The sequence below is a fragment of the Lactuca virosa genome, chromosome 4 (genome assembly GCF_052849685.1).
Source record: "Lactuca virosa cultivar CGN04683 chromosome 4, Lactuca_virosa_CGN04683_v6, whole genome shotgun sequence".
Lineage (NCBI taxonomy): Eukaryota > Viridiplantae > Streptophyta > Magnoliopsida > Asterales > Asteraceae > Lactuca > Lactuca virosa.
The window spans coordinates 536,354,422-536,379,346 of NC_136429.1; the positions used below are offsets into that span (position 1 = coordinate 536,354,422).

At 39.4% G+C, this 24,925-nt stretch overlaps 1 protein-coding gene across 2 annotated transcripts; it reads left to right on the top strand.

The window, feature by feature from the left end:
* Window positions 1-1,465: 1,465 nt before the first annotated feature.
* Window positions 1,466-4,487, top strand: LOC145109599 (Protein kinase superfamily protein). Of its 2 annotated transcripts, XM_079046798.1 has the most exons (7): window positions 1,466-2,204; window positions 2,483-2,692; window positions 2,771-2,988; window positions 3,062-3,188; window positions 3,295-3,372; window positions 3,585-3,774; window positions 3,877-4,487. In XM_079046798.1, the coding sequence occupies exons 2-7, from the start codon at window positions 2,545-2,547 to the stop codon at window positions 4,274-4,276; spliced, it is 1,161 nt and encodes a 386-aa protein (XP_078902924.1). In that variant the 5' UTR covers window positions 1,466-2,204; window positions 2,483-2,544; the 3' UTR covers window positions 4,277-4,487. The 2 variants fall into 2 exon arrangements, with proteins under 2 accessions (XP_078902924.1, XP_078902923.1); XM_079046797.1 differs by having other exon boundaries at window positions 1,466-2,692.
* Window positions 4,488-24,925: the final 20,438 nt, after the last annotated feature.

Genomic DNA, 24,925 nt, shown 5'->3' on the forward strand with positions numbered 1-24,925 from the left:
AGCCCCTCCCTCCACAAATTATTTTCAACTTCAACCCATTATTTACCAAATAACCCCCATCTTTCATAATTCATTACATTTCAGGTACAATACTTACCAAACACACCCTAATTTCTGAAATCCTTTTCAAATTAAATCCCGATATTCCACTTTAACCCCCGAAGATTCAAATATCGTCATTTGGCTTCCCGAAACCAACACTCCGCTAATTATTATTTGATTTTGGCTATAAAATAATAATAAAATTACGTCTCGGGGTTCCAGATTTATTATTTAATTATTCTATTTTAAACATGATGTTACAATGCGGTTGGTAGCTGAGATTCACCTGACGATAGCTGCGGATCGATGGGAAGATGACGCCACAGATGAAACACAGGTGGCGGTCTTCGCTCTCCGTCGCTGCTTGGGGGTTTCCTTGTTCTTCGGTGTGCTGAGCTGGTTTCTGCGTAGGGTGGCGGTGACGGCCATTGTAACCATCTTGGGTAAATGGTGGAGGAGAGACCACCGGGCGGTGGTCGCAATGGCAGTGAGAAAGGATCGAGAGGAGAGGATTAACCGAGCTGAAACTGTAAACCCAGACGAAGAAGTCGAGCGGAAGAAACTGGAACGATGGTAGCTATAGAGAGACAATGGAAGGAAAAGGGTAGGAATGACGTTGAAGGAAAAAAAAAGCGGTGGGAAGGTATATCTGATTTGATGCAAATGGATAGATGAAGTGGTGGCGGTGGATAGGAACACTAATGTTATTATTATTGGTTAAAATGGCGGTGGTGGATCTGGCCATGAAAACACGTGGAAACCAATATCTTGAAGAAGACAAAAGGGGAAAAAAATTAAAAATAAATCCACCAAAAAAAATCGAAAAAAAATTAAAAAACTCACCAATAGGAACAAAGTACTTTTCCTTACGGGGGTTTCAAATTAATCTATATATATAATTATGCAAAGAGGCAGTAGTAGTGGTTTAGGGGTGTGAGTTGATGAAAATTAAAATTTGAGGGGGAAATGAGATGGTGGTGCAACTGCTGTATATTGAGTTAATAATGGTGGTATTATTTGATTAGCTGGAGAAGGGTATCTATCTCATCTTTTATGATAGGAGCCCTCGAACTCCAACATATAGCGTGGGGCAGGGGACGTTGCTGGACAAGTTGAAAAAAGAAGAGGGAGCAAAGTGTTAATCGTAAGAGAAGTCGGGGTGGGTTAACCTTAACCAAGATGCCTCTTGCCAATTGCCATAGACAACAGGGGAAAGAAGTCAACTGCTTAATAAAATAATGAACAGTTTTATTTATGGAGAAAAAATAATCATACGCTTAAAGGACTACAAATATTACCAGAATATTTTAATTTAAGGACCAAAACTGCAAAAGAAAAATATTTATGACAGAAGATGTAATTTACTCTAAATGAATTTTAGATAGGAGTATAATACAAAAGCTTCCAACTAACTCTCCTACCAGTAGAGAGTACCAGACAACCCAATTCTACTGCTTTACAGCCCATAGTTGCCCCCATCACAGACTCTCTTTTTTTCTTTATTTTCTGACTACTACTAGTAGCAAGCCTAGCAGTGTAATTGGTTTTGTAATAAGTAATTTTTCTTCTTCCTCCCTCCTGTGCTGCTCTTTTCACCTTGGGATCGTCATTCTCGTTTTTCATTTACTGAAAAGATTCATAAGTACGAGTTGATGATTCATTGCTAATTAGCGACAAAAATCAAATTTTTTTTCTTCACTGTAATTTCCCTTGCTGGATTGTTTCTTTTATTTATTATTTTTGAAAAATATATAATATATATTCCTTTGAGTTGGATTTCGAATGTGTGTGTCTGTGTCGGCGCGAGGTCACTTTCTGTCGGCATTGTTTCTCTGATGAGACGAAAGTACGGCGATGATGGTCTTCTTCCCCCCTCCGTTTCTTTAATTCAATTCTAAATTCATCTCTAAGCTCAAACTAGTCCCGTATGTATGTATGTATGTATTATTAATAGCTCGGTATCCCGATCCCTTTACAGCCGCATTCCCCAATCATTCATCCGTTACTTTACAACCGACTGGAAGTACTCGGCTGATTGGTTACTCCAATGCCTACTAATTCTTGATTCAGAAATTGATGTCTGTGATCTGAGCAATTTCATTGGGTCTTTTACTTTTAGGGATCTTGCTAAGCTATTATTCTTCCAGCCCTCAGCAGTTTGGGTATTACTTTTCCTTCATTGTTTATATAATTAATGATTCATTTCTGCTTGATAATTTAGAGCCACCAACTACCAGAACTGGCATATGTATATAGGCATTGTACTTTACCAGTCTACACTTGTTGATAAACTACTGTCATATTCATCCATATAATTCGCTGTATCAATTGAGTCAAAGCAATGATTTCATCTCTCATTCCTACATCATTCTTCTTCTTATTTTTGTTGTGTGTTATTAAGGCACATCCGATGGGATATGTTTGATATGTATATATGCAGGGAGCAAGCCAAGTAGTAACTTGTACATAGCTGAATAAAAGTCGACAAGGTTCTCATACCAAATGTCAAGGACTCTTGCAGCAATAGTCGGAGGAGCTGCAGGAGCTGTGGCTTTGCTTGGGGTGGTGATTTTAGTCACATGGTTCTTCCTTTGTAATAACAGGAGTGTTTCTAGAACTTCAGAGACGGGCTCTTCTGATCCATCTCAAGGTCACTTTTCTTTTGTGATTGCTTGTTTATCAATTAATTTAAAATATTAACCGATTGTAATATGTATATACAATCCAGGTGGTGGAAGACCTCCGGGTCAGGGGGTGGAATTGGTGATCCGAGAAACAAGGGTGTTTAAGATTGAAGAATTGTGTTCGGCTACAAAGAATTTTAGTGACAAAAGTTTGATTGGGGAAGGAAAATTTGGGGAGGTGTACAAGGGCTTACTTGATGATGGTATGCTAGTAGCCATTAAAAGGCGACCTGCTCCCTTTAGTAACGACTTCATTGAAGAGGTAAAAAGATTCATTCATTCATTTGATTTGTGAAGTTGAAATATGTTATGTGAGTGATTTAAACTTGTTTCAGGTGAGATATCTGGCATCAATTCAGCACCGGAATATTGTGACTCTTCTAGGTTACTGCCAGGCAAATGATCAACAGATTCTTGTATACGAGTATGTGCCTAATGGAAGTGTTTCGGTCCACCTGTATGGTAATATATATATATATATATATATATACATTCATATTATTATTACTTTTTAATTCATCCATCCATCCATCCATAAACTTCCATGATTTCAATTTTCAACCTGCAGGGGGGGCTGGGGAGCACGTTACTAAAGAGAAGCTTGAATTCAAACACAGGCTTTCAATAGCTCTTGGGGCAGCTAAAGGTGATCCTCTGCAAAATCAGTGAGCATTTTTGGCTTTCCTGGTATTAGTTCATCTTTTGTTTTTTGTTTTTTTTTTTGTTTTTTGTTTTGGTTTGGTTTGTTTCTATAGATAAAATGCAGATTCTTTTATGAGTTAAATGATTTGAGCTGTTAAGTTATTATATACATTTTGCTCCTTAGTCCTTAATTATATGTGTCATATATATGTTCAGGTCTGGCTCACCTCCACTCACTCAGCCCCCGGTTGACTCATAAGGACTTCAAAACAGCAAATGTTTTAGTAGATGAGAACTTCATAGCTAAAGTAGCTGATGCGGGGGTCCGGAATTTTCTATCAAGAGTTGACACAGCAGCAGGCCCGTCTTCTCAAATTACAGCTGATGATATTTTTCTTGCTCCAGAGTGATACCCTACTTTTCATCCATGGCTTTGTTTGTTTGTTTGTTACTCTCAAATTCCTGCAGCATTTTGCTGAATCTGTGTCTGTGTCTGTGTCTGGTATAGGGTGAGGGAGTTCAGACGCTTCTCTGAAAAGAGTGATGTCTACAGCTTTGGTGTGTTCTTGCTGGAGTTGGTAAGCGGGAAAGAAGCCGTGGGATTGATATCTTCAGACTCCAACCAGAATCTTGTGGAATGGGTGCAAAATCATCAAGAAGAAGGAACAATGTCAAGTGTTGTTATTGATCCACAAATTGGGAACAGCTTCACAACAGAAGGTATGGAAGAGTACATTGGGTTGATAATTGGATGTGTGGAGGTTTCCAGTGAGAGACGGCCTGCAATGAGTTATGTGGTAATGGAATTGGATCGACTACTCGAAAAAGAAATGAGCTTGACAACTATTATGGGGGAAGGAACACCCGTTGTGACCCTTGGAAGTCAGCTTTTCAGGGCTGCAAAATAATGGAACTCCATTAATTTATTTATTTCATCTCCAAATTGTTGCGTGTTTATTTTTTTTTCCTTTTGTGAAAAGGAGATTCAGCTGTTTGATAAGTGTATAAAGAACAGCTGCTTGATTTTTATTTACTTTTTTTTCTTTCTCAATTACCATTGCTTGAACGAACAAGAGTATTGATTGTGAATATAGGAGAGAAGGTGTGTGATATCGGTAATGCTTGGTATATGGTACTTGTGAATGTTTCTTATCTTGTTATTATGTATTTATGTTTAGTTTCAGAATTGCAATTGGAAGTGGTTCATTGCTGTTTTACTCCATTATGATTATTAGAAAAAGAAAAGAAAGAAATAGACCATGTTAAATATTAGCTTTACTTCATTACTGTTTCAGTTATGTTTATTTTATGTTGTGTATATGCACTTTGTATAGTTTGTGTCTCTATATATTTGATATCTAATTATCTATATATATGCAACCAAGACCAGCAAATATGTATCACAAAAAACCAACAAACATGTTACCATCTGAATCATGAATATTGGTAACTAATATATTTGGTAGTTAACATGTTTGGTTTTTAGTACCGTATCAATTGAGAAATTATGGTACGGTAATTAGGGGTGAGTATTGGAACATGGTTTCTGTTTTCGGAACCGAAACCACATTGGAACCGGCGGTTCCAGTTCCTAAAGTTTTGGAACCGCTTTAAGCGGTTCCAGTTCCAGTTCCGGTTCTTATTTTTTCGGAACTGATATCCACTGGGTATCCGCCAGAACCCATTTGTATATATATATATATATATATATATATATATATATATATATATATATATATATATATATATGTTCAAATGAGAACATTTTTTAAATTGAGAACATCTGAGAACAAAAATTACCCTATGAGCTCCAAGACACACGCGTTCCTTTTTCTAATTAGCTTCAGGGGTATTTCCGTAACTTTGCTCTTATGAACGATTTTTCATCTGATTTTGTTTCCATGTTTGACGTAACTCTTGTTGAGACTATCCATTGAGAACATAGTGATTTGTTACGATTTTTACGAAATTGCTTCTAAATCTCAACGATTTATGTTCCTAAATTCATTGTGTTTTGTTCGTCGTTTCTTATAGAAGAAGTAATTGCATCGTCATTGAAGAAGTTAGGTCTAACAGTTCGTTCTATCAAAAGGTAAAAATCTTCACTTTGTTTAACTTTTTATTATTATTATTAAACACTCGGATTTGTATTTATTTCATCTATTCTAGTAATCGAATAAGTTATTTAACGTTTTGAGTTCGAAAGGAGTTATGTTTAACATATTGTTCATAAAATAATTAAAAATGTTCACTTTGCAGAACTTATTTTGATCATTAAACGTCGATTGTTGCATTGTAACTGCATTTATGAAGTATAAATCGAAAGTTTTAAGTTCAAAAGCAGTTAGGTTAAATATCTTGTTCATTAAAAAGGTAAAAATTGTCACTTTGCAGAATTTATTTTGATCATTAAACGTCGATTCTTGCATTGTAATTGCATTTATGAAGTATAAATCGAAATTATGGAGTATGAAGCTAATAATCGTGATTTATGCTTGCAGAAAAACCTAAAACATTCAAAAAGCATATTAGTATATGTTTAAAATCGTATTATTTCAATCACATGTGATTAAGATCTTTTATTAACAGTTTATGCTTAGCTATTGTAGAAGTAGATCATTGAGAAAATCATATGCGATTGATATTTGTTATAAACTACAATACAATGTTTTAAATCATATATGATTAATATATGTTATAATCATAAATGTTTTAATTATGATAAAAATCATATATGATTACTATGTTTTATATACACAAATATATTCAATCATATTTGATTAGCATATCTTATGAACATTTACATTTTATATTATAGTGTTGTAAATCATATATTATTAATATCTATGTAATAATAGATGTTTATGTTGTTAATGATAGGTTTTGTTGTTTGACAATGTCTTTTACAAGCGATAATGTGAATTTTTTCGAAATGAAGATCAAATTATTACTTTTGTTGAGAGTATTGAAGATGTTGATGAAGATGTTGACCATTCAAGTCATCAAAACCAAAACTACAGTTTTTTAGGTAATTTTTCTTTTAAATACTTATTTAATTAGTTATGATGATGTAAGTAATTCATTGTTTTTTTTTAAATTATTTATGTATTTAGAATTGAATATGTTTTTTTAATCTTATGTGATTGTAAGGTCACACTAAAATATCCAAAAATTCATGACCAAAATTTTCATTTTTAATTATTAAATAAAACCATAGTTATCAAACATCCGTCAAAACATAAGTCAAAGTATTCAAAACATCACAATCAGAGTATCCATATTAAAAACATGTCAAATATATCAGAGTAAGCATCCCAGGCTAAAACATCATGGTGTGTGCAATGCAGTCATCCCGAGCCCTTCCCTTTGCTACCGGAAGTACCTGAAACCAAAACTAAAAACTGTAAGCACGAAGCTTAGTGAGTCTCCCCAAACTACCACATAACATACACATAATCACATAATCACATAAAAAACATATCGTGGGCCCCGCCCCTTCATCGGGCCCCGCCAGACATCGGGCCTCTCTCGGCATCGGACAGTGTCCGACATCGGGCCCCGCCCGACATCGAGCAAAGCTCGGTATACATATAAATATATCAACAATACACATAGAATAATCACATAACCTAAACATATAAACATTCCTCGGGAACCGCCCGACATCAGACCGAAATCCGGAAAGCATACAAACATTCCTCGAGAATCGCCCGGCATCGGACCAAAATCCGGAAGCATACAAATATAGACACATGCAAGAATCACGAAGACATCAAGCATAAAAATATTCCTCGGGCACCGCCCGACATCGGATCGTAATCTGGAAAACATATAAACATTCACCAGGCACCGCCTGGCATCGGACCTTAGTCCGAAATACATACAGTCATAAATAATGGCCGACATTGGTGCCTTCGACCCGTTTAAACAGGAGGAAAACTCACCTCCAATGTCGGATGATAGCTGAAACGTCTCTTCCCCGGAATCAGCTCTACTCACTCCCTGAACCAAAACAACCCCTTAGATACCATTTCATACTCATAACCCTTTAGGGTCAACTATAGTCAAAGTCAAAGTCAACGCTCCAAGTTTACTCAACTCGTCGAGTTATCCTTTAACTCGCCAAGTTCCCATAAATCTCAGAATCGTGCTTTTTCGAATCAACTCGTCGAGTTCTTCCTTTTAACAGAATCGGGACACTTCAGCCCAACTCGTCGTGTTCTTCAGTATGTTAACTCTTCTTAATGCATTAAGCCCTAAATCTTCAAATCCAAGTCCCATATTCTAGATCTGGGCCGAAAATACATCTAGGAGGGTAAAGTTTCCAACTTTTCCCATTAAAACCCACTATAGAATAAATAGCCTCTGACCCTAACCCAAAAAGGCCAAGGTCTTGATCCAAAAGCAACCAAAACTACAAGATAGACCATGAGGTCATAGATCTGGACTCTAGGGACTAAATGATCATGTAAAGCCTTTAACTTTATCCACATGCATGGACATTAGAAGCTTCAAAAGACCAAAATAATGGTTTAAAGGTTGCATGGGACTTCCGTGGCCATAAAGTTGGCAACCTTATGCCATGAAAACCCCTTAAGACCCTAGATCTGAATTGTTCTTCACTTGGGACATCCAAATCCCAATAATCATATCATTTGGACCAAAAACAAGCAAGGAACTCCAAAATGGAGATCTAAATGACCACAAGGTAAGGTTCAAGCTTTATATAGCAAAATGTTGTGGATGAGGCAAGGGTTCTGGATCTATAAGCTCCTTCTTGTGTCCTCAAGCTTTTCCTTCTTCCAATGGCTTCAATACACACACTATAACACTTGAAATGGCTCACAAACACTCAAAATAGCATTAGGGTTTTGGACAGTGGAGGCTGGAAATAAGGCCAACACCTTGAGGTCAAGGTGTTTAAATAGCATGCAAACCCCAGAAATTAGGGTTTCATATCTGCCAGCCTACTCGTCGAGTTGAGGCCTCCCAACTCGTCGAGTAGGTCACTTAAAATGTGCGTCCCTTATGATCTCTACTCGACGAGTTGAGGCCTTTCTACTCGACGAGTTTGGGGCTCCCAACTCAGTTCTACATTTCTAGCCGCAAACTCAATCATTTTCACTCAAAGCCTTCAACCGAAAACCCAAGTTTTTCTCTCATCTATCATCCGAAGATCATCCAATCCACCTCCGGATCTTATTTAAGAACATCTAGTGTTCTTCTCTTCATAATCAATCACCCTTCATTTTTGAGTTTACGGCCGTGAACGCCTACATCTTCTTCATTTCACCAAGAAACACCAAGAAGACACACTGAGTTCCAGCCGAAAACACTTGAATCTTCAAGGGCCGAAAACCCTTTGCGGCCGTGAACACCGAAGGTGGGCCGTGAACCCCGAAGCCAGCCGTGAACTCCAAGCAGTTGCTTGATTTTGGTTCTAACACTTCTTTTGTAAGTGTTCCTTACATCATAGGTTGTTTCCTTTACACCTTTGAGGTTATACTCATTAGTTTCATGCCTATATATCGCGTGAAATGCATTATAGGACTTGTTTTGTCTCGGGATCTAACTTGTGGAATCAATCATCCTATATCGAACATCCAAACGAATCACTCACTTAAGGTGAGTTCATACCCCTACAATTTACCTTTTTAAATGCTTTTAGGGGGGAATACAAGTAGAACACAATAAAATTGTGTTAACATTTACATGTGAAAACAAACAAAGGATTTCTTATGCTTTTTATAAGTTGTTAAAATCATTTCAAAAACTATTTTAAACTATTTTAGATTGCTGTTAATTATCAAAATCGTATTCAGTTATATATTTATGTATAAGTATGCTTTAACGTACTTAGGACTATTGCTAAATATCTTGAATCCTGTTCCTTGTTTGGTTGTGGGCTTAGGGTAGGATCACTAGTCCGATTGTCGGCTAAATCATAGTTATACTTGCTAAATATATACATGAATATTATACTCAATTTTCAACGTACATACTTAACTCAGTTGCACACATGGGCAAATGAGTCTTTTCTACAACTCAGTAACAGTTCAAACAAACATACTAGTAAACTATAATAGGTATAGTTTAGAGGATCACTACATACTATTTCTAGAACAAAGGAACAATACATGAGTCAATACATACATACTATTACTATTCATTACAAAGTATACTATTCATTTACAAGAACAAGAAGGAACTTACATACTATAACGAGAACAAGATAACTAAAATGTGAGATACTATTTCATGACATAGCAATATACTTGCTATGTTACGTTTATAACTAGAGTCTCCTGGAGGGAGAGCATGAGTTTGTGTATAGATCTATACGGGATTGACCATCCCACACCTTGTTGCTAGCTACAGTGGGACCTGTAGGTCTACGGGTGACAAATGTCATAACTTTTTCGACGCCTGAAGTACGCCGTGTTTCACACTAGTCAATCAAGAATGGTTATAACCTTATCACATTTTAACCTTAATTTAACCGATTTGGTTACAAGGTAGATAATGCATCAGTAGTGTATTTCATACAAATACTACTGTAAACCTTCATTTCCATTACATTTATACAGTGATATTCTTACATGAGAAATTCATACTATTTTTCGAGTAAAGATAGTTTTACAAATATGGAAAACATACATTTATACTATTTCAAGTACAAACATACATTCTTACACTATTTTCAAGAGAACAGAACATACAAAACAGTTGAGTCTTGGTAGAAGCCTACCTTTCATTTAAGCAGAAAATATAGGATTTTCTGGGAAGTATTCAAACATTTTCACTAGACAGTTACAAACATTTTTACTATACATATACAAACATTTTCATGAAACAAATGCAAACACTTGACACTAAAATACTTATGAACTCACCAACTTAAATGTTGATACTTTCTTTCAAAATAACTTGTATTCTCAGGTCACCAGTAGACAGGTACACTGGACCAGGTTTTGAGAAGACGGAGCATGTTCAAGACTCGTCTTTTATTTTGATATATTTTTGGTGTCTTACAACTATACACAGAACACACATGTATTAACTATTCTATTAATGCAATGGATGTTGTTGCTTGTTTTACTGTTGTGCATTGTTATGATACTGTACATGACGTCCTCCGCCCCCGAACGTTTCCGCTGTTCTGGTTTGGGGGTGTGACACCTAAGTCCACTCTGACCCCTTGCGGTGCATCCACCGCACCTTCACCAACTGTACAACCTTGTTCCTCAAGGTTTTCGTCTTCCGATCTAGAATCTTCACTGGCCTCTCAATGTAGTTCAGGCGGTCGTCCACCTGAATATCCTCCAAAGGCACAACTGCGGAATCGTCCACTAAGCACTTCCGCAGCTGGGAGACATGAAAAGTACTATGGATCTGACTAAGCTCGCCTGGCAGATCCAGTCGATACGAACCTGGCCCACCAGAGCCAAAACCCTAAACGGACCAATGTACCTGGGGCCCAACTTGCCCCGCTTCCTGAATCGGATGACACCTTTCTAAAGTGACACCTTCAGGAGAACCATGACGCCTTCCTGAAACTCCACGTCTGACCGGTACTTGTCGACATAGCTTTTATGCCGACTCTGAGCAGTCTAGAGCCTGCTCCTAACCTGCTGGATCTTCTCAGTGCTCTTGAGTACCACTTCAGTACTCCCCATGACCCTCTGACCTACCTCGCCCCAAAAGATTGGGGTCCTACATTTCCTCCCGTAGAGCATCTCGAAGGGAGGTCAATCAATGCTAGCGTGATAACTGTTATACGAAAATTCCGCTAACGGAAGATACGTATCCCAACTCCCACCGAAATCCAATACACATGCGCATAACATATCCTCCAGAGTCTGAATCCTCCTCTCACTCTGCCCATCCATCTGAGGGTGAAAGGCTGTACTGAAGTGAAGACGAGTACCCATCTCGTCGTGAAACCGCTTCCAAAATCTGGAAGTGAAACGAACATCTCGGTCTGACACAACCGACACCGGCGCTCCATGACGTGTCACCACCTCGCGTACATAGATCTCGCCTAACTTCTTAGCCGATATACTCTTCTGGATCTGGATGAAATGTGCACTCTTGTTCAACCAATCCACGATGACCCAAATCAAATCCACTCCACGTGCAGTCCTGGGAAGCTTTGTGATGAAATCCATGGTGATGTCTTCCCATTTCCACACGGGAATGTCCAATGGCTGCATCTTGCCGTGAGGTCACTAGTGTTCGGCCTTGACTTTCCTACAAGTCAAGCACCCCTTTACATACCATGCTATATCCCGCTTCATGCAGGGCCACCAATAATTAGGGCGAAGATCCCGATACATCTTCGTCTCCCCGGGATGAATGGAGAATCTCGACTTGTGAGCCTCCTCCATCATAACCTGACCTACACCACGCCAGTAAGGAACCCAGACCCTCCGATGCAGGGCCAACAACCCACGGCTGTTATAATCAATTGAAGCCACCTGACCTATGATCCGCTCACACTTCCGGCGCTCCTCCTTCATACCCTCGACCCGAGCCTCCCGAATCCGTTCCAGCAATGGAGTAATCACTGTCATCCTCTATATCCCAAATTAGAGTCGTGACCGCCTTGCGACTGAGAGCATCGGCCACCATATTGGCCTTCCCCGGGTGATAAAGGATCTCACAGTCATAATCCTTCACCACGTCCAACCAACAACGCTGCCTCATGTTCAGATTCGACTGGTCCATCAGGTACCTCAAGCTCTTGTGATCCGTGTAAATGGTACAACGAACCCCATAGAGGTAGTGTCTCCAAATATTAAGGGCGAAAACCATACCCCTTAACTCCAAATCGTGTGTCGGGTAATTCGCCTCATGAGGCTTCAACTGCCTCGAAGCTTACGCTATCACACGACCCCGCTGCATCAGCACTGCACCCATACCCGTGATCGAAGCGTCACAGTAAACCACAAAATCGTCAACACCCTCCGACAAGGTCAAAATTGGTGTCTTGCACAACCGCTGTATGAAAGTCATGAAAGTTGTCTACTGCTTAGGCCCCCAGCAGAATGTCACCGACTTCTTGGTCAGTCGGTTCAAAGGAACAACAATCTTGGAGAAATCCTGGATGAATCTCCGAGAATAACCCGCCAGACCAAGAAAACTTCGAATCTCGGTTGGAGACCTCAGAACCTCCCACTGCATCATGGCCTCTACCTTGGCCGGATTGACCAGAATACCCTTATGGTTGACAAGGTGCCCCAAAAACTTCACCTCGCGCAACTAGAACTCACACTTGGAGAACTTTGCGAAAAGTCTCTCCCTCCTCAATGTCTCTAGCACCTCCCTCAGGTGCTCCTCGTGCTGCTCCTGAGTCTTGGAATACACCAAGATGTCATCGATAAAAACTATCATAGACTGATTCAACATCGATCTGCGCACGCGGTTCATGAGATCCATGAACGCGACAGGAGCATTGGTGAGCCAAACGGCATCACTACGAACTCATAGTGACCATAGCGAGTCCGAAAGGATGTCTTCTGCACATCGTCGTCCCTGACTCGCATCTGGTGATAACCTGATCGCAGATCAATATTGGAGAACCAAGATGCACCCTGAAGCTGTTCAAATAAGTCATCAATCCTCGGGAGGGGATAACGGTTTTTCACTGTTACCTTATTCAACTCCCAGTAATTTATACATATCCGATGTGACCCGTCCTTCTTCACAAATAGAATCGGGGCTCCCCATGGTGAACTGATCGGTCTGATAAATCCCTTGTTTTACAGCTCCTGCAACTGTGTAGACAACTCTTGTATCTCGGGAGGAGCCAACCGATATGGTGCCTTGGCTATCGGAGCGGCACCAGGAACTAGGTCAATCCTGAACTCTACCTGCCTCTCCAGAGGTACTCCAGGTAAATCCTCTGGGAACACGTCCGGGTACTCCCGTACGATTGGTACATCATGCACTGTCGCCTTACCCTTATCTCGGGTATCCATAACATAGGCGACGTAACCTGCACAACCCTGCTGAAGGTAGCGTCTCGCCTTCTCTGCCAAACACAAAGTCGGTCCACACTGCTGCCTCTCACCCTGAATCACCAAGCCTCCCCCACTTGGGGTCCGAACTCGCATTAGCTGCTGCTCGCAGTCGATCACTGCCCCATTGGGGCTCAACCAGTCCATACCCACGATAACCTTAATCCCTTAAAGGGGAATGACGACTAAATCCACAGAAAACTGCTCATCAAACAATTGCAGTGTACATCCTCGATGAACCCTTGCAACCCTTACTATCCTATCATCCGCGATCTCTACATTAAGAGGACAATCCATCTCTCTTGGAGTTCCAATAAATCACTTTATAAGTGCGAGCGATACAAAAGATCGGGTAGCCCCCGAATCAAATAATACCAGAGTAGATATACCGTTCACAAGGAAAGATCCTATAACATAACACATAAACATAAGCGACAAATCAATATAAATAAAGAGATAAGAAGAAGATACATACCCGTGATAATGTCAGGAGTTACACGTGCCTCCTCTGCTGTCAGTTGGAAGGCTCTGCTCTTCACTACAGGCGCCTCTGTCCGGCCTTGATGGCCGTCAGTAATCCTCAATGTAGCAAGAGCGGGTGTTGCTACATGTCCTGCTGCTAAACTCGGGCACTGGGACCTCTTGTGGCCCCTCTGATTGCACTAGAAGCAAATCAGATCAGATACTGTGGTGGTGGTGGTAGCAGTACAATTCCTGCTGACATGACCAGTTCGGCCGCACTTAAAGCAGCCCGAACTACCCGCCCTGCACGCCCCCTCGTGCATCTTGCCGCACTTGCCACAACAGTTGTGGCCTTGCTGGATCCTCGATCGGTGTTCCAATATCTTGGGATTTTATCCAGAACTCCCTATCTGAACCCCATCTGGTTTCCTCATCCTTTCCATCTCTAAATCCAACTCCTTTTCCCGAGCTCTCGCTATCATATCCTCCAACGTCTTGCAGCTGGATCGGCTCACAAATTGCCGAATGTCGCTCCTAAAGTTCTCATGGTACCGGGCCTTCTTCATCTCCTCGTCCGCCATATACTACGGAACAAGAAGGGCCCTCTCCCTGAACAAGGCGATGATCTCAGTCACCGTCTCAGTCGTCTGCTGGAGATCCTGGAACTCCCGAGCAAGCTGCTGCACCTCGATTACAGGTGCGAACTCGGCCCTGAACCTGGTCGTGAAGTCGCTGCAGTTCATATTATCAAGGACAACATCACCAATAGCATGTCCAATCTCCTCCCACCAATCCCGTGCCATGTCCTTCGGCAGGCAGGAAGCAAGTCGGACCTTGTCCCCCTCGGGACAGCGGATGGTGCGAAAGGCGTTGGTGACATCTGCCAACCACCTGCTGCTAGCAATGGGGTCCCTAGCCCCATGGTAGGCTAGAGCTCCACAAGCTCGGAACTCCCTGAATGTTATCGTACGCGCCCCCATCATGGCCGCCATCTCAGTGCGGAATGCACCCAACCTCTCATCCAAAATCTCCAAAATGCACTCCTTGACCGTACCGAAGATCACAGGATTCTGGTCAATGATACTACGCGTGATCTCAGATGAAATGAACTCCCTCATCTGATCATCGAGCTGCCCGGCTCCAGAGCCCGAGCCTGATCCCTCGCCGGCGCCAGAACTGCCAATTGGTCTAGTACATAGCGTCACCATACTGAAAATACACCATAACAATCATCTGAATACTCCTCATAATTCGAGGGATCTCACACACTACAAGTACCCTGGGTTCATCTCAGCCCTCCTTGACTCGAGTATGGATCCTCTACTTTCAGTAGTACGGGACCATACTACCTTCCACATCTATCCGTACTTTCCTCAATAATTGCCTTGACTCCACCAAGTCCCTTCTACTAATACTGCTTTCCGCGCTAATCTCATCCTAGGCTTGCCCTAGGGTAAACTCCGACCTACTCTCCGTCATCAGCTGCATAAGAAGTCCCTGCTGAGAAGTCCCTGCTGCCTTTCCCTAAATAGCTCGCGAATACCATTACATATTACTAAGACCAGATAATTCATCGAATGAGAGGTCTCTACCTACAATGGTTGGACTCAAACAAGAGATGCGAAATAAGCCTAAACCTAACCTTTTGAAATTATTTAATCCTCGTAATATGTAACTTAGCGTATTCGTTTACTAGTTAGTTAAAGATAGCTAAAACTCCTAAAAGTACAAAGCAAGCAGCATTCGAGCATTGAGTAATCACAATCAAGCATATCCTAATCAGGCCATCATATCACTGGCTAATCAGTACTAGTATGCAGTTCAATAAGCTCATACAGTAGGCATACAAGGCATCCTTCCTAGATCCTTAGCCCTAATCTAGCATGCAGTTCACATATTTGCAATTCATATCATAATATAAACATGTATGGGTAATTTGGGAGAACTTACTTGAGCTCGGCTGATTGCATGCACCACACCCTTTTCTCTTTTCAAAATCCTTTTTATAAAAATGGTTTTCATTTGAAAATTTTCATACTAAGTCCTCAGTTTGAGTTCAGACACACCCGAGAGTGTGCCAGAATCCCTCAAACCAAGGCTCTGATACCAACTTAAAACATCCCAAAATTCATGACCAAAAATTTCATTTTTAATTATTAAATAAAACCATAGTTATCAAACATCCGTCAAAACATGAGTAAAAGTATTCAAAACATCACAATCAGAGTATCCATATTAAAGACATAAGTCATATATATCAGAGTAAACATCCTAGGCTAAAACATCATGGTTTGTGCAATGCAGTCATCCCGAGCTCTTCCCTTTGCTACCTGAAGTACCTGAAACCAAAACTGAAAACTGTAATCACGAAGCTTAGTGAGTCTCCCCAAACTACCACATACACTACACATAATTACATAATCACATAAAAACATATCGTGGGCCCTGCCCGGCATCGGACAATGTCCGACATCGGGCCCCGCCCGACATCGCGCAAAGCTCGGTATACATATAAACATATCAATAATACACATAGAATAATCACATACCCTAAACATATAAACATTTCGCGGGACCTGCCCGACATCGGACCGAAATTCGGAAAGCATACAAACATTCCTCAGCCATCGCCCGACATCGGACCGAAATCCGGAAACATACAAATACAAACACATGCAAGAATCACGAAGACATCAAGCATACAAACATTCCTTGGGCACCGCCAGGCATCGAATCATAATCCGGAAAACATATAAACATTCATCGGGCATCGCCCGACATCTGACCTTAGTCCGGAATACATACAATAATAAATATGGGACGACATTGGTGCCTTCGACCTGCTCAAACAGGAGGGAAACTCACCTCCAATGTCGAATGCTAGCTGAAACGTCTCTTCCCCGGAATCATCTCTACTCACTCCCTGAACCAAAACAACCCCTTAGATACCATTTCATACTCATAACCCTTTAAGGTCAACTATGGTCAAAGTCAAAGTCAAAGTCAACGCTCCGAGTTGACTCAACTTGTCGAGTTATCCTTTAACTCGTCGAGTTCCCATAAATCTCAGAATCGTGCCTTTTTGAATCAACTCGTCAAGTCCTCCCTCAACTATTCGAGTTCTTCCTTTTAACAAAATCGTGATACTTCAGCCCAACTCGTCGAGTTCCTCTATGAACTCGTCGAGTTCTTCAGTATTTTAACTCTTCTTAATGCATTAAGCCCTAAATCTTCAAATCCAAGTCCCATATTCTATATCTGGGCCGAAAATACATCTAGGAGGGTAAAGTTTCCAACTTTACCCATTAAAACCCACTCTAGAATAAATAGGCTCTGACCCTAACCCAAAAAGGCCAAGGTCTTGATCCAAAAGCAACCAAAACTACAAGATAGACCGTGAGGTCATAGATCTGGACTCTAGGGACTAAATGATCACGTAAAGCCTTAAACTTTATCCACATGCATGGAGATTAGAATCTTCAAAAGACCAAAATGATGGTTTAAAGGTTGCATGGGACTTCCATGGCCATAAAGTTGGCAACCTTATGCCATGAAAACCCCTTAAGACCCTAGATCTGAATTGTTCTTCACTTGGGACATCCAAATCCCAATAATCATATCATTTGGACCAAAAACAAGCAAGGAACTCCAAAATGGAGATCTAAATGACCACAAGGTAAGGTTCAAGCTTTATATAGCAAAATGTTGTGGATGAGGCAAGGGTTCTGGATCTATAAGCTCCTTCTTGTGTCCTCAAGCTTTTCCTTCTTCCAACAGCTTTAATACACACACTAAAACACTTGAAATGGCTCACAAACACTCACAATAGCATTAGGGTTTCGAGATTAGGGTTTTGGACAATAGAGGCTGGAAATGAGGCCAAAACCTTGGGGTTAAGGTGTTTAAATAGTTTGCAAACCCCGGAAATTAGGGTTTCATATTTGCCAGCCTACTCGTCGAGTTGAGGCCTCCCAAATCGTCGAGTAGGTCACTTAGAATGCGCGACCCTTATGATCTATACTTGACGAGTTTGAGGCTCCCAACTCGTCGAGTTGCTCTATAAAATAGAATAAATTATAAATTAATATGTACCAGGAACCAGGCATTACACACACCTTATGATCTGATAAGTCAGACACTATACGCTGACCACTAGCACCAGTGCCAATACTAGATCTTATCGGCACCAACATGAACCAATGATCTTGTTGATCATATGTATATTAGGCAGTTATACGTGTGTGTGTGTATATACATATATATATATATATATATATATATATATATATGTATATATATATATATATATATATATATATATATATATATATATATATATATATAATAGATATCTTATCTGTAATCTTAGTGATTAGGATCAGACATTTACTTAGATAGGTATACATCCCTTATTTAGTGGGATATTTGTTACTGTAATCGTATATAATCAACATTAGGGAGAAACCCTAATGTAGTCTTGGTGACCGTCCTTGTGACCTCATTCTCTTTGTCAAAAACCTCTGTCTTAGTGAAAGTATCTTTGTGATTATTTTGTGTTCTTTCATTTTTCTGTCTGATCTTTGCTTAGTTTGTTTGTACTTTTGTATTCATATTTGAGTGTATTCGATCGATACAAACCTTGAATTGGTATCAGAGCCAGTTTATGATACAATCTAGTTATCATGTATGTGTCCACCGATTCAAGATGTGAATTCTCCAAGATCAGTGTCTCCTTCCCCTAAAGATGCAACTGTTCCCCCAATCTCTTCAGGAGGGAGTATGGTTACAACTTTCAAATTATGACGCTCTCCCAGCTCTCACTATTGGTTTAGATGACTCAATCTCTTGGAAAAAGACTATCCAAAGTAGAGAAAGATGTGGCTTTCATCAAACACACAATGACTTTGGGTGATAATGATGGTATGATGATTGAAGGCACTCCCCCTAGCTCCCTACGTGATGATCAACCTCCTCATCCTCCTCCAAGGAACAACCCACGCCCATCACCATCGGGTAATGATCAGTAACCTCCACCTCTGCCTAGAAATAATCCTCCTTCACCTCCAACAATTCCTATGTTAGATTAGGTTTCTAAGTCCATAACTATAATTGGTATATACTTGAATTTATAGTAGCATAGTCTTCTTGGTTTGCCCTCAAAATTAGCAACTAGACAGGATGACTTTTGGAGAGAGAGGTTGATTATTATTTGATTAATAAATTGAAATAAATAATTTGTTAATATATTATGAGAATGGTATATTAATTAGAAATACTAATATTTAATTAATATTTAGTCAGCACTTAATTGGAATTAATTTTAGGATTAAAAGAATTAATTAAGAGTGCAGGGTCTAAAGTGCAATTGTTCAATAGTGGAACAAAAGGCTCTAGAACCATCCTAGGGAAGGCATGGACGGTTTCAACAAGTATATTCTAGGGTTTCTTGAATATCCCATGTGGATTAATATGGAGCTGGATAATTACCAATTTGAAATATTATTATTATATTCAGATTAGGGTTATCCAAGGCATCCTTGTTACACTATAAAAAGAACTCCACACCTAGGATTTTCGGCTACTCATCCCTTTGAAGAGATAGCCAAAATTCTAAGCTCCTCCCTCCTCTCTCCATATTCAACCTCTTGCTAGTTTTGGGTGTGAACGATTAGACGCACAACATTTGTGGTGCTTGCTCTCAAGGCTTCAACAACACAAGGATCTGTGTTATTTGTCAATAATAATCAAGGTATGTTTCTCTTAACCTTAATTAGTAATTTTCGAAAAATATACTACGGATCTTAGGGAGGCATCTTAAGGAGGTAGTGGAGCTTGAGTTGAAGTTATCGGAGTAGTGCGTCTCGTTGATCGATGTGGAGGCATCTTGCTAAAAAGAATACAAAGATGAGATGGAAATAAGTCTATATCAGTGGTTATAAGCCGAAAGCTGAATGACAAAGTTATGCTAGTTCTGAGTGTATCTGGTTCCAACTTTCATAGGTTCTGGAAACAATTCATAAAGGGGAATTTATATAAAATAAACTTTATGAATCAAAAGTGGCTAACCTCGAATGAATATCTGTGAATTGAATAAGTGATACTAGTTGCACGAAAAAGAAATAATCCTAACACATAATGTGAGCAGTGCATCCACTGGCTCACAAGTCAATCAAGGTTATTATTTATTAGTGTGACGCATAAGACGTTTTGTTTCTTCGGCTGATCCTTCTTTGAAAACTTCTCATCCCTTGACTCTTCTGTTGCTCGCTATGAGGAAGTGGTTACATCTATCTGGGTTTTTCGTACGAGAATGGAAGTGTCTAAAGAATCCATGAGATTAAGTGTAACATTATGGGGTGATCCTTACCGGGTCCTCCTATAATCGTGCAATGTTTACAAGTTGTATATAATTTAAGATTAAATAGACCTTCGAATAATTGATCCTACTCCAAAACCACAACCAAACAAGGAACAGGAAGTGAAGCATAGATCACAAATTCTAAGTCTATAAAGTCTCAATTATATAAAATCTTGGAAGTATACACTCTAGAATCATAGACCTACCAGAAGGGTCTTTTAAATTCTCACATAAGTTATTTATAGTGCCTAAAATACTCCTATAGTATTTTAATGTAATGTACTTGGTATGTTTTAGACTAGTTGTTGTCTTGTAGTATCATAAAATACTCCTATAGTATTTTAACTTTCATGTTCCGATCTAGAAATCCCTTGTGTATAGAGTTAGGTAAGTTTTAAGACTGCTGCAACACCACATCACTCCCAAACACATGTCAGTCACATCTCAAATGAATATAGTTGATCACGCTATATTGATCCGAGATATGATTACATAACTGTCCAGGTTTGACCGCAGTGTTCAACCTTTAAATACTTCTGTTCTGTTCTTCTTGTAATATTTGTTCTAGTATGTATATATGTATAACCAAGTATGTATACTTTTATAAAGTATTGTTATATTTTTTTAAAAATATATTATTATTCAGAGCACTTCGGCCCCATTGTATTTATAGTTGTATATCTTTTATAGGTTGATATACTTAGTTCACTATAAACAATGCTCTGATACCAATCTGTCACACCCCCAAACTGGAATGGCGGAAACGTTCGGGGGCGGAGGACGTCATGTTTAGTATCACAACACATGCATCATAGTAATCAAAGTAAGAAACAACCATTGCAACAATATGAAAGTGTTTACAAAGTATGTGATTCACCAAAGTTAGACTCCAAAAGTAAATAACAAAACAAGACATGAAGCTACTATGCTCCATCTTCTGAATCCCAGTGTGCGTACCGGTCTACTATTCTCCTGAGAATACAAGTTATTTTGAAAGAGTAGATCAACATTTAAGCTGGTGAGTTCATAAGTATTTTAGTGATGTAAAGTAAACTGAAAGTTCTTTTTAGAAAAGTTCGCCTGTTCCTTCAAAAAACCCTATATCTTCTTATGTGATGATTGAAAGTAAAAATGACTCTACAATTCCTTCTATGAGTACTAAATGGATACAAGTTATACACAATTTAGAGTAAACAGACAATCGATTGTGTGAATATGCCCTAAGCTCACAACCAAACAAGGAACAGGGAATGAGGCGGAAAGCACATATCCCATTGTTTGTTAGATCTTCATTGTATAAAACCCGGACGTATTCATTTGGTACTTACGGAGTTAAATGTAATAGTTCCTTTATTTGATGAAAACATTCTTTAAGAAAAACCCTTATTTCCTTTAGTAAAAATGGTAACCACAATAGTTCCTTCTATAATCACTTAGTTTATACTAGCTATATATAATCTAATATCGAACGGCTAGTTAATTGTGTGAATCTGTCCTAAGCCCACAACCAAACAAAGAACAGGAAGTAAGGCGGAAAATGCACATCCAATTGCCCATCGGATATTAATTATATATAACCCTGATTTATAAACTAAGGTATTATAGAATTAACCGCTAACTGTCCTTTAAGTTAAACTGGTTTACTAAAATGGATTAAACCCTTTTTCTGATAAGTTTCTAGTTTAGCCTACTAAAATATTCTATCTAAAAAGTATGTTTTTGTACTAGAAAACGGTATATTGAATTTGTATGTTATGACCTGACCCATACCTGGTACTCCTTATGATTACTTGGTGTATACGGAATATATATATATATATATATATATATATATATATATATATATATATATATATATATATATATATATATATATATATATATATAGCTAAGATCGAATAGATAGTAGGCTGGGTGCATCTGCTCTAAGCCCACAACCAAACAAGGAACAGGAAATGAAGCGGAAAGCACACGTCCTACTGTCTGCCGGACCCGATTAATATATAACCCTGATTTATCTACCGAGGAATCATAAAGTTAGCATTATAGGCCCCCTTTTTACTGAATGTACTAAGACTCGACTGTATTGTTTGTCTTTTGTAATGATGTAAGTTTTCCTAAGTAATTACTGAAGCACTTACTACCTTAAAACCAGTTTGTTAATTAAGGTTAAAATGTGGTGATTATAACCATACTGATATGACACGTGATTAACACGACGACCTAATGGCGTCGAACTGATGTGATATTTGTCACTTGTAGACTTGTAAGTCCCACTGTAGCTAGCAGCAAGGTGTGGGGTGTCAATCTCGTATAGATCCATACACAAACTCATGCTCTCCCTCTAGGAGACTCTGGTTAGAAAACGCGACCTAGCAAGTGTATTGCTAAGCCGTGAAATAGTGGCTCACATTAATGTTATAGTATTCTTGTATTTGTATAGTATGTTCCTCCCTGTACTAGTTGTAGTATGAACGGAACCCCTAAACTATACCTATTATAGTTTACTTGAACTGTTACTGACTTGAAGAAAAGACTCATTTATCTACTAGCTATGATTGTACTTTAAAAGAGTTTTTGAAATGATTTGATCACTTATATAACATAAGAAATCCTTTTAATGTGATGGCTATCACAAATAACATTTATACAATTATCATTGTGTTCAACTTGTATTCCTCCCCTTAAAAGCATTTAAAACATTTAAAAGATTGATTGTAGGGGTATGAACTCACCTTATGTGGGTGATTCAATTGAAGGTTCACGTAAGGATGAGAAGTTCCACAAATGAAGTCCCGAGACACAAACGAGTCCTAAATGACATATTATGGCATATATAGGCATGTAGTTAGTGTTTAAAACAACTAACATGCAAGGAAACAACCTTAGGGACTAGGAAACACTTGGAATGAAGTGTTACAATCACATGTGATTTACTAAAGGGAGTTTACGACCAAAGGAAAGTGTGTTCACGTCCACACTTGAGTTTACGGCCATGGAAGATGAGTTTATGGCCCAAGGAGATTAGTTTACGGCCATGGGAGATTGCATGGCCATAAACTCTCCAAAATGATGCACTTTGGGTCTTGATTCAAGCTTAAAGGGTATTGGTATTATGAGGATACAAGAGCTTCTAGTAATTAACAAGACGATAGAAGAAATACTCGCCCTTGGAAGGCTTTAGGGTGTTCACGGCCCAAGAACAAGTAGGTGTTCTTGGTGTTCTTGGTGAAAGGATGAAGTTTTGGAGATCTTGAAGTAGAAGTGATGAATATAGGGTGTAATCAAAGGAGGTTCTAAGTATCACCAAGTATAGATGTCTTACTAAACTTTTAAGGAAAGATATAAGAGTTCTTGGTGGATGATACTTGAGAGAGAAAGGGTAGTTTGCGGCTAGGACTTGAAGAAATGAAGAAAAGTGAAGCAAATTCTCTTATAAGGAGGATAGTTCACGACCACCAAGAGTTTATGGCCGTAAACTCCTAGTTTGCGGCCGTAAACTCCTTGTGATGGAGTTTCCGGCTTGACTGCAAACCAATGAACTTAAGCTGACATAACCCTACACCCAATCCTTAAGTGTACTAGGCTTAGAACCCTCAAACAGACCCCTAACAATGCTAAAAGATAGCAGGAACAAGTCTGTCATTTGATTGGATTGATTGGATTTACAAGTTAAAAATTTTTGGGTTGTCACATCATCCCCCCGTTAGATGGAATTTCGTCCCGAAATTAGCTTTCTTAGCAGCACTCCTGGGGTTGTGCTGCTCTGAATGGCAGAATACCCACTCGTAGACCTGGTCAACTTTGCCCTAATGCTCATGATAGGATTCATACCTGGTACATCTATCATTACCTTGTGCATACAAGTCGTATATAACTAAGATTAGTAAGACGGTCGGATGTGCGACTCTGCCCCAGGTCAACAACCAAACAAGGAACAGGAGATAGGGCGGAAACACACATACTAAATCTGCATAATCATAATTATATACCACCCTCGCGTATACACTTAATAGTGATAGGTGGGCTGTATTCATGCTTAGCATTTGTGCTTGAACTTGATCTGCTGGACGAGTGGTAGTTCGGGAAGGTCTGCTGAGTATATGGTCGTCAAGGTTTCTGAGGGCAAGGTACTCCTCGCACGAGTAGTTCGGGGTTTATAATACGAGGTAGACGATTTCTGAAGTCTGGGTCGGGCTGTCGTTACGAATGACGAGGGTTTCGTGAATTTGACGGTCAAGGCGATGGAAACATATGAACTTAGTATGGTAAGGACCATGCCAATCCATGACGAATGATGACAACAGACTCTTTACAGAAACAAAAGTTAGGCCGATTTTACAGAAACGTTTGTTATACGATGATGTATCCTGAGTGTGTTCGACAATGTACTCTGTGTAAACGTTCTAGTGCTTTCTGTTTTCTCCTTGATATTACCACTGCCACAAATCGTACCGCGATGAGCGAGTACTAATAGTGTTGTGTTTTGATAACTAGTGTTGATACTCTATATTATGATCCTCCTCGGTACCTCTATGATTGCCTGACATATACAAGTTATGTATAATTAAGATGAATAAGACGGTCGACTGAGTGACTCTGCCCTAAATTCACAACCAAACAAGGAACAGGAATTGAGGCAGAATCACTCACTCTAAGTCTGCAAAATCTTAGCTATGCACAACCCTGATGTACATACTAAGCCATCATAGCTTCCC